This window comes from Gymnoscopelus braueri (genome assembly GCF_963280865.1).
Source record: "Gymnoscopelus braueri genome assembly, chromosome: 3".
Taxonomy (NCBI): Eukaryota; Metazoa; Chordata; class Actinopteri; order Myctophiformes; family Myctophidae; genus Gymnoscopelus; species Gymnoscopelus braueri.
The window spans coordinates 16,778,712-16,792,123 of record NC_137612.1 but is presented as its reverse complement, the minus strand read 5'-3'; the positions used below and the strand labels follow the sequence as shown (position 1 = coordinate 16,792,123).

The 13,412-nt window shown below is 43.9% G+C and overlaps 1 protein-coding gene across 1 annotated transcript in view; it reads left to right on the top strand.

Annotated features, from left to right (window-relative positions):
* Positions 1-10,439, top strand: part of cdh4 (cadherin 4, type 1, R-cadherin (retinal)) — a 107,868-nt gene extending 97,429 nt beyond the window's left edge. Inside the window, exons 10-14 of the mRNA XM_080422260.1 lie at positions 1,085-1,321; positions 4,129-4,362; positions 7,088-7,227; positions 7,910-8,074; positions 8,650-10,439. Coding sequence (XP_080278386.1) covers positions 1,085-1,321; positions 4,129-4,362; positions 7,088-7,227; positions 7,910-8,074; positions 8,650-8,856 — 983 coding nt within the window. The 3' untranslated portion in view covers positions 8,857-10,439. The remainder of the gene's footprint in view (positions 1-1,084; positions 1,322-4,128; positions 4,363-7,087; positions 7,228-7,909; positions 8,075-8,649) is intronic.
* Positions 10,440-13,412: the final 2,973 nt, after the last annotated feature.

Genomic DNA, 13,412 nt, shown 5'->3' with positions numbered 1-13,412 from the left:
TAGAACACACACACAATGTTACTATCCACCTATCCACTTGCAGCCCTGTAGCAACTTATGATGTAATATTGGTTCATAATGTAATAACCTAAATGTAATAAAAGCTCATAATGTAGTAATAAGCTCATAATTGAATAAATAATAATGAAATCATGAGTGCATAACGTAATAACTTATTTTTGCATAATGTAATAATATGCTACATTAAGAACCTTACGTAGCTGTAAATAACAGTTCATAATGTAACTGCGCATATTGTTGAGAAAAGTGTTACGTCGTAATAATCACTATCAGTATCATGGTCAGTATCATGTCAGTTCCAATGTTATTTACAGCACAACAGAGCCCCTTTCTTGTTTTGCATGATTCTGCTGTTTTGCACTTTGGCTCATCACCAAAGACAGAGGATGTGCGTTATTTCTTTGACAGTATTATGTTCAGTATTATGTTCAGTATCATGGTCAGTATCATGGTCGGTATTATATATAGCAGTGGTTCTCAACCTTATCAGGCCACGACCCCCCCCCAAATAATCATATTTTAACTGTGGACCCCCACCCTGATAAGCACTTGGAATTGTAGGCATTACATTTAGTTTGACTCGGTTCCACAGATAAATGTTGTGAAAATAGCAGATCTAAAAGCGAGGCGTTGTGAGCTTGTAGATCAGCTATTTTCAAAATGCTTGCCTCTTTCTTATATTATTTGACAATTTGACCAATGTTTGACCAGTTTTTATAGTCATCTGGGGACCCCCGCAAGATCAACTTTGCTTGCCCACAATAAGCTACCTGGCCTGGCGGAGACCTGTGCTCCGAGGAGCACATGTTTTTGGTTTGAGCATCATGAATCATACTTCTGCATTTAAGTGGCTCCCATATACCTTTCCTTTTTTATCTAAAGTTGTAACCCTAACCCTAGATTTTTTTGTTGGAAATCAGTTGCTTTTGTTAATCGACACTGTCGCATTATAAGGGATAAGCTCCCCCTCTTCATTACTTTACCTCACTTCACTTCATTACTAACTTCCATCCTTCAATCTTCCTATTTCTCCCTGTCCCCTCCATCCCTTCCTCTCGCCCAGGCTCTCCTCAGGCCAGCGGGACAGGTACGCTACAGATCTACCTGATCGATGTCAACGATAACGCTCCTGTGCTGATGCCCAAGGGGGGCCAGGTGTGCGAGCGTGCGCGCCACAGCTCCAAGGTCAACATTACGGCCTCGGACGCTGATGCTGACCCCAACGTGGGGCCGTTCGTCTTTGAGCTGCCCTCCTTCCCCTCCAGCGTCCGCCGCAACTGGACCATCTCTCGACTCAACGGTAGGACATAGAGACCGACGACCTGACGCCATGCTTTTTTTTTTTGGCTGGGCACCAGCCATATACGAACATGGCAATGTCTATGACTGACCAACTGAGTGATCAAGTTGAATATAATATAGCATTGGTCAGTTGGCAGGCCTAGCAATGGACTACTAATCACATAGATATTAGAAACCTAGATACCTCATTGGCCTCTGCAGTTCATTGGGGCGACTGGTATCGCAATACACGGCGGCTCTTCCGTCTTCCGCAGGGAACCTGTCACTCAAAGTGACTACTGGCCAATCACAGCGCTCACAGTGCGTTGACTACTGGCCAATCACAGTGCGTCTTTTCCGGGACTTTTCAGTGCAATGGTTCTCAACCAGTGGTCCGGGAACCACCAGTGGTCCTTGAGGGGGTTCCAGGTGGTACCCAGCTAAATGATGGAGAGTTGATAACCAAATGGACCCTTATAGATCTTTAAATCTTGAGTATAACATTTCACTCTGTCAAGAGTCAAATTGTTAAACATCTGCATTACTTACTAAACAAGTACACAATTAGAGAACGTAAACAATTGTTATTTTGACAACATCTTATCGAACGATAACATATTCTACGTTTTGGGTGTGAGAGGCTAAAGCTTATCAAACGGTGTTCCGTGACTCAAATGCTGAATAAATAATGGACCTTGATATGAAAAAGGACCATGTCTCTTATTTGAATTTTACAAATAGATGTGGAGTTCGCCAAGTTCCAACTAACTAGATGCTGCGCACAGCTGCTGCCTCTCAAAGGGTTAAGAGCTGGGTTACAAAAAGACCCGCCCCCACCTGCCTCTGATTGGCCTACCGAACTTCCGCGTGTGTGACGCACACGGCAGCCCTGCGGAAGCAGGAAGCGCGCCCGAGATACAGACGCTTCAGAGCCGAATGAGGCGTCTACCTTTATATGTCTATGACTAATCACAGAACAGTCGTCCCTCCAGTCTATGGGATGTAGTCTATTCTCAAATTAAGTTACAGCATTGGTTGGCCTAGCAACGGACAAGCCAATCAACAGTCAGCACTCTATGGGATGTAGTTTTTGCTCATTAGTGTTCTACGATTCTCCAAAAGTACAGCCTATTATATTTCCCCATTGTTTTCAAGCATTCAGTTCAACTTAGTTACTTAGTTACACTATTGAGCAGCAGTGATGCATGTTCCATGTTGAAATATCTGCTACAAATACCATGTCACATAAGTGGTCACATTAAGATGTTGTGATGAATTGAAATGGCCCAACTGGTCTTGCACCGGTACTGGTATTATGTCCACTGAATTAAATGATGCACTTACCGTGATGGATGCTGAAATGCCCACTGCACAGTGTCCACAGACAGGGCCCTCGAGGGACATCAAGGGAAAACAAAGTATTGTTCTAAACTGCAAAGAGAAATCTAAAGCTTTCACAAAGTGTCCCACCAAGCTCAGCGAGGGAGAATGCTACCGTCCGGTGTTGACGTATGATCTGTCGTTTGTGACAAATGAGATCCATTCATCTCTCTGTCCCCTGACCAAGCGATCTGTCACCTAATCCACCCAGATGGATGTATCACAGCGGTTGTCTTGAGGACAAATCTGATCACATACGTGGGTTCTTCTCCCACAGAGGCTCTTGTCTTATCATGATAGATGCTCAAGGTTATATGCTCTGTTTATGTCTTAAGAGCCCCCATGGCATGCATTTATGAGTCTGAACAATTGTGGTATTTTTTGGTCATGTCATAGCTCCTTTTCCTTTAACCTGTCATTTGCTCCACACACACACATGTGATGACTGACACGTGCCTGAGAGGCTGCTTTGATTTTTGAGGCTGTTTTGATTTGTTTTGCATTTTTTATTATATTGCATTTATTTTATATTTTTTAACTTTGTTGCCAAATTTTAACATGTTCAAAATAAAGATTTCATTCATTCATTTAAATCAAGATCAATCAAAATAGGAGTATAATTAAGAGTACTGACGTCTCTGTCGGATGTCCAAAACTGTTACTTTTCAAAAATAGCAAAAGTAGCTGATCTACAAGCTCAAAGCGTGTTTCGAACTTGTGGATTTACTTTTGATCAAGTAGGGCATTCATTTACGAAAGAACACAAAAAGTTAGAATATGGAGATAAGAAGTTTCTGCTCGACAGCAACAAAATACATTCAGATACAGTAGCAACATATCGTGGCTGTCAGGCACAAACCTTGTATCTCAATGTTTCAACTTTTTGTGTTTTCAAAAGTAGTGAAATTACCATTGAACATGGTAGATCTGCTATTTTCGCTATTTGTGGAACATTTTGAAAGTGAACGTAATGTGTGTCAGTGGGATGTATAAATATTGAACCAATGAAAGGTAATTAACAAGAGCTTTGGCTAAGGGTTTTGGTCATGCAAGGTTTCTACCCGACAGCGACGATATACTGTACATTCACTCACTTATATATGTGTCTTTCTCTTTCTTCCTTAAAGGGATATTTCACTTTCAAAACAAATTTGGGTCACCAGAACCAAGAAAGGGTGTTCTTGATGAATCCATCATGGTTAAAATGGAGTTTGAAGTTACAATGGATTTGTATGGGAAGGGGGCGTGTCTGATAAAATAAATATCGAATATCTAAATACTGAATCAAGCAACTTAAAAACTGTCTGGGGTGTTCACAAAAGCCTGAGTAGACAATTTAAAGGTTAAAGGGGGACCTTTAACTCCCCATCCCTGACATGCACACCGTCCTCCACCCCTCGCTGACACGCCCTCTCCTTAACCCCACCCTCCATCTCCTTGTTGCAGGTGATTATGCCCAGTTGAGGCTGAAGATTCCTTACTTGGAGGGAGACGTGTATGAAATCCCCGTCATCGTCTCTGACTCTGGAAACCCTCCTTTGTCCAACCGCTCTGTGATCAGGGTCAAGGTGTGTCCCTGTGACGAGAACGGGGACTGTACCACGACGGGGGCCGTGGCAGCGGCCGGCCTGGGCACTGGAGCCATCATAGCCATACTCATCTGCATCATCATACTGCTCAGTGAGTATAGCTACAGTGTTTCCCAGATAGTGGGTCGGGATCCATGTTTGGGTCGCAGATCTTTTGGGTCGCGGATCTTTTTTCATGGGTCATAAGTAAATATCCCTTGTTTTCGTTTCCTAAAATCATTTTTATGTTGTTATTTCAAGATAAATTTTAAAAATCACAACATTTCATGAATTAAAAATGAATTCATCATAAAAAATATATTAAAAAAACATTCCATAACTTTCAAGAAGTAGTGAAAAAGATCTACAAGTTTGTAGATAGGCTTTTTTCACTAGTTTGGGTCACGGGGAGACATCAAATGTCTCTTTTTGGGAACCACTGGTATAGCAGATAACACAGACCTGTACAAGTCCCAGATTATTATTGACTATCTGCTAACACCAATACGATCCATCATTTAAAACCCATCGTCTTAGCCTGGAACCAGACGAATCTGCCAGTGGAAAATAAATGTGCTCTCGGTATTGTCTGGCCACGTGAGGCTAGTCCGACTGGAGTAGATGATTTTGGGGAAACTCTTTCAAAGCCATCGATAAAGAAGACCACGCAGTGATATTGTTTGGCCACGCGAGGCTATCATTGTCTATTGTGGGCTGTTGTCTGTTGGGCTTATTCCAGTCTCCAGTTTAAAGGGATACTACTGTACATGAAATTGTATTTATTAATTATCTTGTGTTGCCTTGAATACCTGCATACAACTGGATACCTGGATCTCGTATGCTCAGTACATCCCAAACACATATAGTGTTGCAATTTTTTTTTTTTTACATTCTGGAAAATACACTCTGCTGTTAGATTTAAAAAGACTATGACTGAACGATGCTATATCAGGATTGGAGGATTGGCTACCGATTATGCAATGTCTGTTCTCTGTAAAGGCACCCAAGAAAACTTTTTAAGACAGGTATTCCAGGCAACACCGTGTTGGTAATTGATACAAATATGATAATCTCCAGACGGCAGACATGATTTTGATTTGGTTTCAAAGCATGCCGTTAATGGAGGAACACCTTTGTTCACATCACATTCTTTGTTTTAGTTTTTTGATACATTTGTGTAAAAGTGGTGGGGGAGAGATGAATCAGACGACATGTAACAAATACTGTATCCTCAAAGTATGCCTTGATCAGGTCCAATTTTCATCTTGGATACCAGCTCCACAGCAGGGCACCACTACAAGGATAAAGAAAACACTCAGACACACACTCAGACACACACGCACACAATCACACACGCACACACACACACACACACACACACACACACACACACACACACACACACACACACACACACACACACACACACACACACACACTTTGAGGTTGTCCATCGAATCTGATGATGACATCCAGATGGCTCTCTCAGATGGCTGGAGAGTAGTGATGTGCGGGTCGGGTTTTTTCATGACCCGCCCCGCCCCGCCCCGCCACGGAACCCAACCCGCCTCAACCCGCCCCGCGAACCCATATATAAATCTATGGCTCAACCCGCCCCGCGACCCGCGGTAAAAAAAAAAGAAGTAAAATCATGAAGGAAAATAATCTTCAAGTATACACCCCAAGTGTATTCAAACTGTTTTATTCTTATTATTCTTATTCTTATTAGGAATAAAAACAAAACAAGAGCATGTGATTATTTTATTTTTTTGCGTGTGAGAGCGGCTGACCCGCTCACCCGTAGCCCGCATAATTGCCTCTGAAATCCTGACTCGACCCACCCGCGCCGCGGGTTGACCCGCGCCGCGGGTTGACCCGCGGGGTCCCGCGGGTTACGGGTCGGCCCGCTCATCACTACTGGAGAGTCCAATCCTGGAAGGAGATATTCTATCACTGGTGTGGCATATGTAGGTTGTAGTGGTGGCAGTAGTACTGGCAGTCATGGGTGTGTTCCTCTGTCCAAGCCAGAGCAGTTGGTGATGGGTGATCGTGGCCTCAATACCCCTGCAGTTGGTCTTTCCAAGTATTTCAGTACGAGGCACACAATCACACCAGGATGCGATGTGGGCATCCCATATGGAAGCGCTCCTGGGACTTGATGTGACAGCTGTATGTGGTCCATGCTTCACAGCTGTAGAGGAGGGTGGTGATGCAGACAGCCTCGTAGACAGCTACCTTGGTGTGTAGGTGGAGGTTATTATTCTCGAAGACCCGGTGTCGCAGTCTCCCAAAGGCAGCTGATGCTTGCCTGATGGTGAAGACAGGCAGAGTGTGTGGGGTACTTGAACTCCATTGGCACGGCAGGCTACTTCTGTCTTGGTGGTGTTAACAGACAGGCCCATAGCATCCTGCTGCAAGCCCTAAGGATGGACTGAGGATACTCTGGAGAGGGTGGCACAAGAGCACAGTCATCTAAATACTGGAGCTCGAGGACCCGTTGTCTGGAAAGTTTGCCTGATGTTAAAGAGGTTTATGTCCAGCCTGAAATCCACATGCCACTGCTATACTCCTCATGATGGAAACGCTCTCTCTCTCTCTCTCTCTCTCTCTCTCTCTCTCTCTCTCTCTCTCTCTCTCTCTCTCTCTCTCTCTCTCTCTCTCTCTCTCTCTCTCTCTCTCTCTCTCTCTCTCTCTCTCTCTCTCTCTCTCTCTCACCAAAATAAACTTAATTTATACTTTGTTGAATTGTCTGAAAACATCATTTTCGTCAAAGGAAAATACTTTGTTATCACAGCTGCGCTAAGCTGCGGTACATCTTACCTCTGTGTGTCTTGCAGCCATGGTGTTACTGTTCGTAGTGTGGATGAAACGCAGGGAGAAGGAGCGTCAGGCAAAGCCTCTGCTCATCGACCCTGAAGACGATGTCAGAGACAACATCCTCAAGTACGACGAGGAGGGAGGCGGAGAGGAGGACCAGGTATGCACACACGCACGCACAGATGCAGTATTTTAAATAAATATATTTGAAATGATACTGAAATGGTATCATGGTTTCATGGTCCTGGTGTCAATGTATTTTCAAAATACAAAATACATATTTGTATCTCAAATACATTTCTCTGACCTCGCCTGGAAACAAATTTGCCACACCCTTAGTCTGGCCATGACAGTCTATCTTCAGAACAGTATTTTGTATTAGTATTGGGGTTAAAGGTTTTCCCCAGTATTATAAAAAATACTTTTTTATGTATTTTCGGCCATCTCTGCGCACACGCACACGCATGCATGCACACACGCATGCACACTTACATAATTTGCACATGTAATATCAAGAGAAAGCCATGAAACATGTGTTTAACTGGCAACAGGTTAATTTATCCTTTGTGTTGAATTATCTGCTGAACGGTTCATGTCCTTAGAGTAGCAGCAGTCAAACTGCAGGATTTTGGTCCAAATCTGAGTCGGAGTAAATGGGCCACTTATTTTAGCCTTCAGATGAACTTTATTATCCCAATCACAATTCACTGATGCACATGTCACATGAAGACTACCGCTCATGGGTCACAACGAAATAATTCCTTCATTATAATTATTTATTCTTTTGTCAGGGACAGCAGAAGACCCAAACATTCTTTCACTGATCTTTGTCTCCAATGCAGGACTATGACCTGAGCCAGCTACAGCAACCTGAGTCTCTGGACCACATCATCAACAAACCGTCAGGAGTGCGGCGGGTGGATGAGAGACCTGTGATTTCTGAGTCCCAGTACCCTGTCAGACCCAGTCTGCCTCACCCTGGAGACATAGGAGACTTTATTAACGATGTATGTTTACTGATGGACAACAAATTGTGTGTGTGTGTGTGTGTGTGTGTGTGTGTGTGTGTGTGTGTGTGTGTGTGTGTGTGTGTGTGTGTGTGTGTGTGTGTGTGTGTGTGTGTGTGTGTGTGTGTGTGTGTGTGCACACGCGCGTGTGTCTGATTCAGCAAAAATGTCTCTTAATGGATTTTTCTTTTATTTAGTTTCTGCATGCGTTGGCTGTTTCCGAATGTAGCCTAGCTTGTGTGCACCCTTAAGGCCCCTGCATGCTACCAAATGAGGTGGTCACCCTACCACTTGGATACTAGGCGCTCATAGTCCGGTGATTTCGGTTAGTAAAAACAGAGAGATGTGTTGAGGTGAGCGGTGAATCGCTTATCACCGCGGCTCAGTGACGTCATGTTGTAGTTTTCAAACCACCGCGGTGAGAGGGTGATCACCGAAAATGGTAGCATGCATACCCCTTTAGAGTGATGATAAAAACGAATGTGTGACCCGCTGTTCATTTAAGCCCATGATGTGTCACTCATAGGAAAACAGATTACAGCCATTCACATCTTTCCCATCTTTTCTCCGGGCAGGGTCTGCGGGCGGCGGACAATGACCCCACAGCCCCTCCCTACGACTCCCTGCTGGTGTTCGACTACGAGGGCAGCGGCTCCACCGCCGGCTCCGTCAGCTCGCTCAACTCCACTAGCTCAGGGGACCAGGACTATGACTACCTCAACGACTGGGGCCCTCGCTTCAAGAAGCTGGCTGACCTCTACGGAGGAGGGGATGATGACTGAGGGAGGACGCGGTGTGGCGCCGGGGAAGGGGCCGGGGGAAGGCGGGGTTGGTCTCAGACGGATGCCCCTCGAAACCACGGCCAGGGCCCAAGAACATGACATTGTAGACATGTGAGGACTGGACCCTTACGTGTGCTGTGTTAGTTAGTACACAGCAACCAAGCTCTCTCACACACATGAGCTCCACTGCAATGCAACTGTATTCTGGCTTTGATTTGTTTTTAGTGGCAAGTTTTTAGTGTGATCTTTCGTTTCTCACCGTGCTGGACCTGGAACTCTCTGGGGACAAATCAAGGCAGTCATGAAAGTGATGCGAGTGTCAGTGATACACTCCGACTTGGTTACTGGGATGAAACCATCTTTCACTTTAGTCTCACACTGAAAAGAATGTTCCGGGAAGACTCTGACTCTCTCTTTCACTCTGTCAACTTGAATTTCCTTAGAACAGAAGCACTGTCGTTTTTTAAAGTGCCTTTTGTGGTGTGTTTTTGTATCAGACTCCTGCTATCTCAGGGTCGGTTGCCATTCGAGCGGTTTCGGGCGGCACGTTCCCTCCTGACCCCCCCACCCTCACCCCACAAGCCCCCATCGCAACCCGCCTATCTCTCCCTAGTCCCCTTCACAATGGTGCAAATGACCAACCCAAACAGCCAATCAAAATACAGAAGGACACAATGGGGACATGCTACAGGATAACTCAATGAATTCTGCACCCAATTGGCATTAAAAAAAGAAGAGAAAAAAAGAGAAAAAAAATAAACAAAAAAACAAGCCAATGGGAGTTGTTTTTGGAGGAATGAAGCCACCCTCTGCTGGAAGGACCTGCTGAGTGTCTTGTGTCATCTGGTGTGACTTTTTTTATACATACCTGACCTGTGGGGGTTTTCTAAATTAGTGGAGAATGCCTGCCTTTCCTCTGTGGACTTGTGAGTCTAGGAGCCTTTATGTTCAGACGCTTGCCTGCCCTGTACGGTTTTCTGTTGCTTTCTCCACAGTGTAAAGCTTATATAGGCATGATCTGCGTAGTAAGACAAAGTGTGAGAAGCAGCAGCTTGGAGAGAAGACACTGGAGAAGTATTGGAAGGATTTTACTCGCCTTGAACATTCCCTTTTTTTATAGGTCAATGAAACTATTAAAAGGTGCATGATTTTCTTTTTCCCAAAAATGTTTTACTCAACGCACTTGTTACTATGTGGTGAGAATGTGAACATAGTCAGCGGAAACTATATGAATATACTCTGTATAAAGACACTGAGAAAATAAAAAAAAATACTGTAAGATACCTATTTTTGAAGTATTAATAACATAAAAGTTGCTGCTCTCTTTCTCAAGTTCTTCAGTGGGCTTAAGGATAGTTCTTTTCGGTCTTTTATTTGTCTCCCCATTCATTTTCTGTATGTGTGTTATCTCCATTTCATTCCATCTTTAGGTTTAGCGTTTACTTCCTTACTTTGCACCAGATGCCTGCTTATGTATTTCCGTTTCCATTTGGCGGATCAATTTAGAAGAATTTTAAGAACGCTTTGTTATACTCCTGTTTTTTTATATATAAAAACAGCCTTTCCCTCTTGCTCTGTAATGTCTTTGACAACATGTTCTCTTCTGACAGCCTCTGGACGTGGGACAGTGAAAGATTCAATAGCCATGCCTGCTGATAGTTGTTCTATTATACGGTGTATCAGAATTCTTTTCTTAATTCATCTAGATACTGGATATGTGCTTTAGAAAATAAACAATACATTTTGAAAATGTGCCAGTAACGTTTTTGAAGATTCACCTTTGAGACATATTGTTCAGTACAATATACTATAGTACCAGCCGTTAGCTAAACATTGTGTGATGCAATCTTTAGCCAGCAGAGCAATGCCACCCTAATAAATTTAACTTCCATACCTTAACAGTGGTTCCCCATGATGACCCTGGATGTTAAAGATCATGGGGGAGGGTAACATTTAATGTAAACTATGTTGCACCAAATCATAGTACCTCCAGACCATTTCTAAAGGCATGAACTAAATCAATTTTCCCCCATCTCACTCAAATTAATCAAAAACACCTGCACACTGTATTCACAAGATAATTCAGCTTTTCTAAGATGTAAGAAGGAGCTCCAAGGACACTGCCTTATAATACTCCCACTTGTCCAGGGTTTGTGATTTTAGCTCATTGTCCCATTGTGCTACACGCTGGTGTTAATTCTGCTCTCAATGCCCAGTATTGAAGATCTCCAAGTTATCTCCAAGTTAAAGATGTATTGGCAGAAAACAACATCAATCTTTATCTCATTAGTCTGCATTTCTTTTGTGCCTTTTCTATGATGAAAACTTAACTACTAAATGAACCGAGGAAACACACTGAGAACCAATTTAGAGTCTAAATGCCAAACCAGCCACTAAAACACACAATTGGACTATGAGCATCTCTTTATAGCAGGTTGCTTTTAGTGTGTTGAAAAGTAAACACCTTCAAGTATTTCTTTTCAGGATAGAATGTGGGAAACATGGTTGCACCATCCTGTACTGGCTGGGTTGTACTGTATGCTTGTGTAATTTAACAGCTGCGTCTAGAGTATTTTAGTTGTAGTAGAAATTATGCATTTATGCTTTCTTCCCCAAGGCTATAAGTGTTGGATCATGGAGTGCAGGGGCCTGCCGTTGGAAATGAACAGTTTATCTTTAACCATTGTTCACATAATGCTGTCCGCTCCTCTGGAGACCACAAGTGAAAGATCCTTTCCTGCATCATCTCTCTCGGCCCAGACTGGGAATGCTCAAAGTCTGAGAAAGGGAGTGCATTTGTGTCCATTCCTGTGATTTCAATTAGTCAGCTAAGGCACCAAAAAACCCGCTGGGGATTTAAAGGGATTTAATCCTCCCCGGCTGTGTGTCTATCAATTAGCCACACCATTAATCCCCATGGCGTAATCTCATTAGATAGAGCGCCTTTAATGAGACACCCAGAGAGAGCAGCAAGGGAGACAGAGAGAGCAGCAAGGAGGGTGGGGGTGGGGGGTGTCAAGATGCAGGTGCAGGCCCAGTAGAGAAGTGATTGGATGGAGGTAATGGAGGGTCAACAGAGGGAGGAAAAAAGAGAAATAGAGATTCAGCCACAGCAGAGCCAATGCATAACATTTAGATGAGTATGGGGGGTGGAGGGAAACAGTAAATATAAGTAAAATGAGATGGAGTGATGCGTTTGTTTCTATTGCCTGGCCTGTCAATGGCCGTCTCTCTCTCCAGACAGGGAGCAGGAGAGCCAAGGGAGATGGCCAGAGCTGATGAACCGTGAGCGTACTGGGAAACATAATGAGAGGTGATCCGAGCCACTAATGTCCATTGGACTATCTCCCAAATGAGAACATCCAGCTATATAAGCTAATCCTCAATATTATAATAATGATGGCCTTTTTTTTCTTCTTTTTTTTTTTAACCATGTTAATGAGGAATGCCATCAGCTCTAGGTTCTCTGGAATAATAATGAAGATGTTGAAAAGTCATCTCGATCATGATAAGGAGATTAACTTCATGCTAGGTCTATTTGATGGGGTTAGTAGAAGTTCACTTATAGCTTCCCAGTGGCAGATAGCAAGAGAGTAAAGCGAGCTAGAGTCATCCTATTGATAAATGGCGCATACAGACTGAGCTTTGCCGCTGGCCTGAAGCCACTGCCTTGTGTGTTGTAAATAAAGTTCTCCTCTTCAAACGACTCCAAGCCCAGAGCTTTTCATTTCCCCTCCATAAATGTAGTGGGTCTCTTGGGCTGGCGGTGGGAACAATCCAATCTAGAAATGACTCGGACCACCGGGTTTTGGTTCTGGTGCCGGCTGGGTAATCGACTGTTTACAATTTACTGTAGTGTTGATGGGTTTGCTGCTGCACAGGCTAGGCTCTGGCCAGGACTGACTGAGCTTCCCCGGCATGGCTTTGCGCTGACACAGCACTGGGCCCTTCTGCTATTTCAATACCAAGTGGAAAATGAGATCAAAGCAGCAGAATCAATCTGATGTTATATTGCTGGGACTGAAGGAGTGAGTATCTGCTGTTTAACAGGTCTGGCAATTGACAATGTGGTTGATTGGTCCAGTGGAGAGGAAGAAGAGGACAGAGGGAGCCCCTGTAAGGAAGTGAAGAGCCAAGTCGTTAAATTGCTCATTAGTTTGACAATGTTCGCCCATGGCAAGTCAAGCGAAAGCCCGGCTGAATCTCCCTGTACAGACATACTTTGTATGATCACTTCCTTAGAGTGCAACGGTTAAACCGTGGAGCACACTTAACAGCAAGATCAGCCATCGCTCTAATCAACTAGAAGTAATCCTCAGCCTAACTCAGGGGTTAAATGCTTTCACTGGGAGCCAGCCATGGCTCTTAACGGTGTGAGATGGTTTCCTTCACAACCACGGGCGGTCTCTGGTGTCCATTATATAGCATGTTCTAACTACTGCCTTGACTTCTCTTTCCATCCAATCCCATTTCCATGTGTCAGCATCCCTCCAGGCATACAGACCAGCGCTCAGAAATGAATAATTGATCTATAGCAGGGTCATTAGTATAAATAA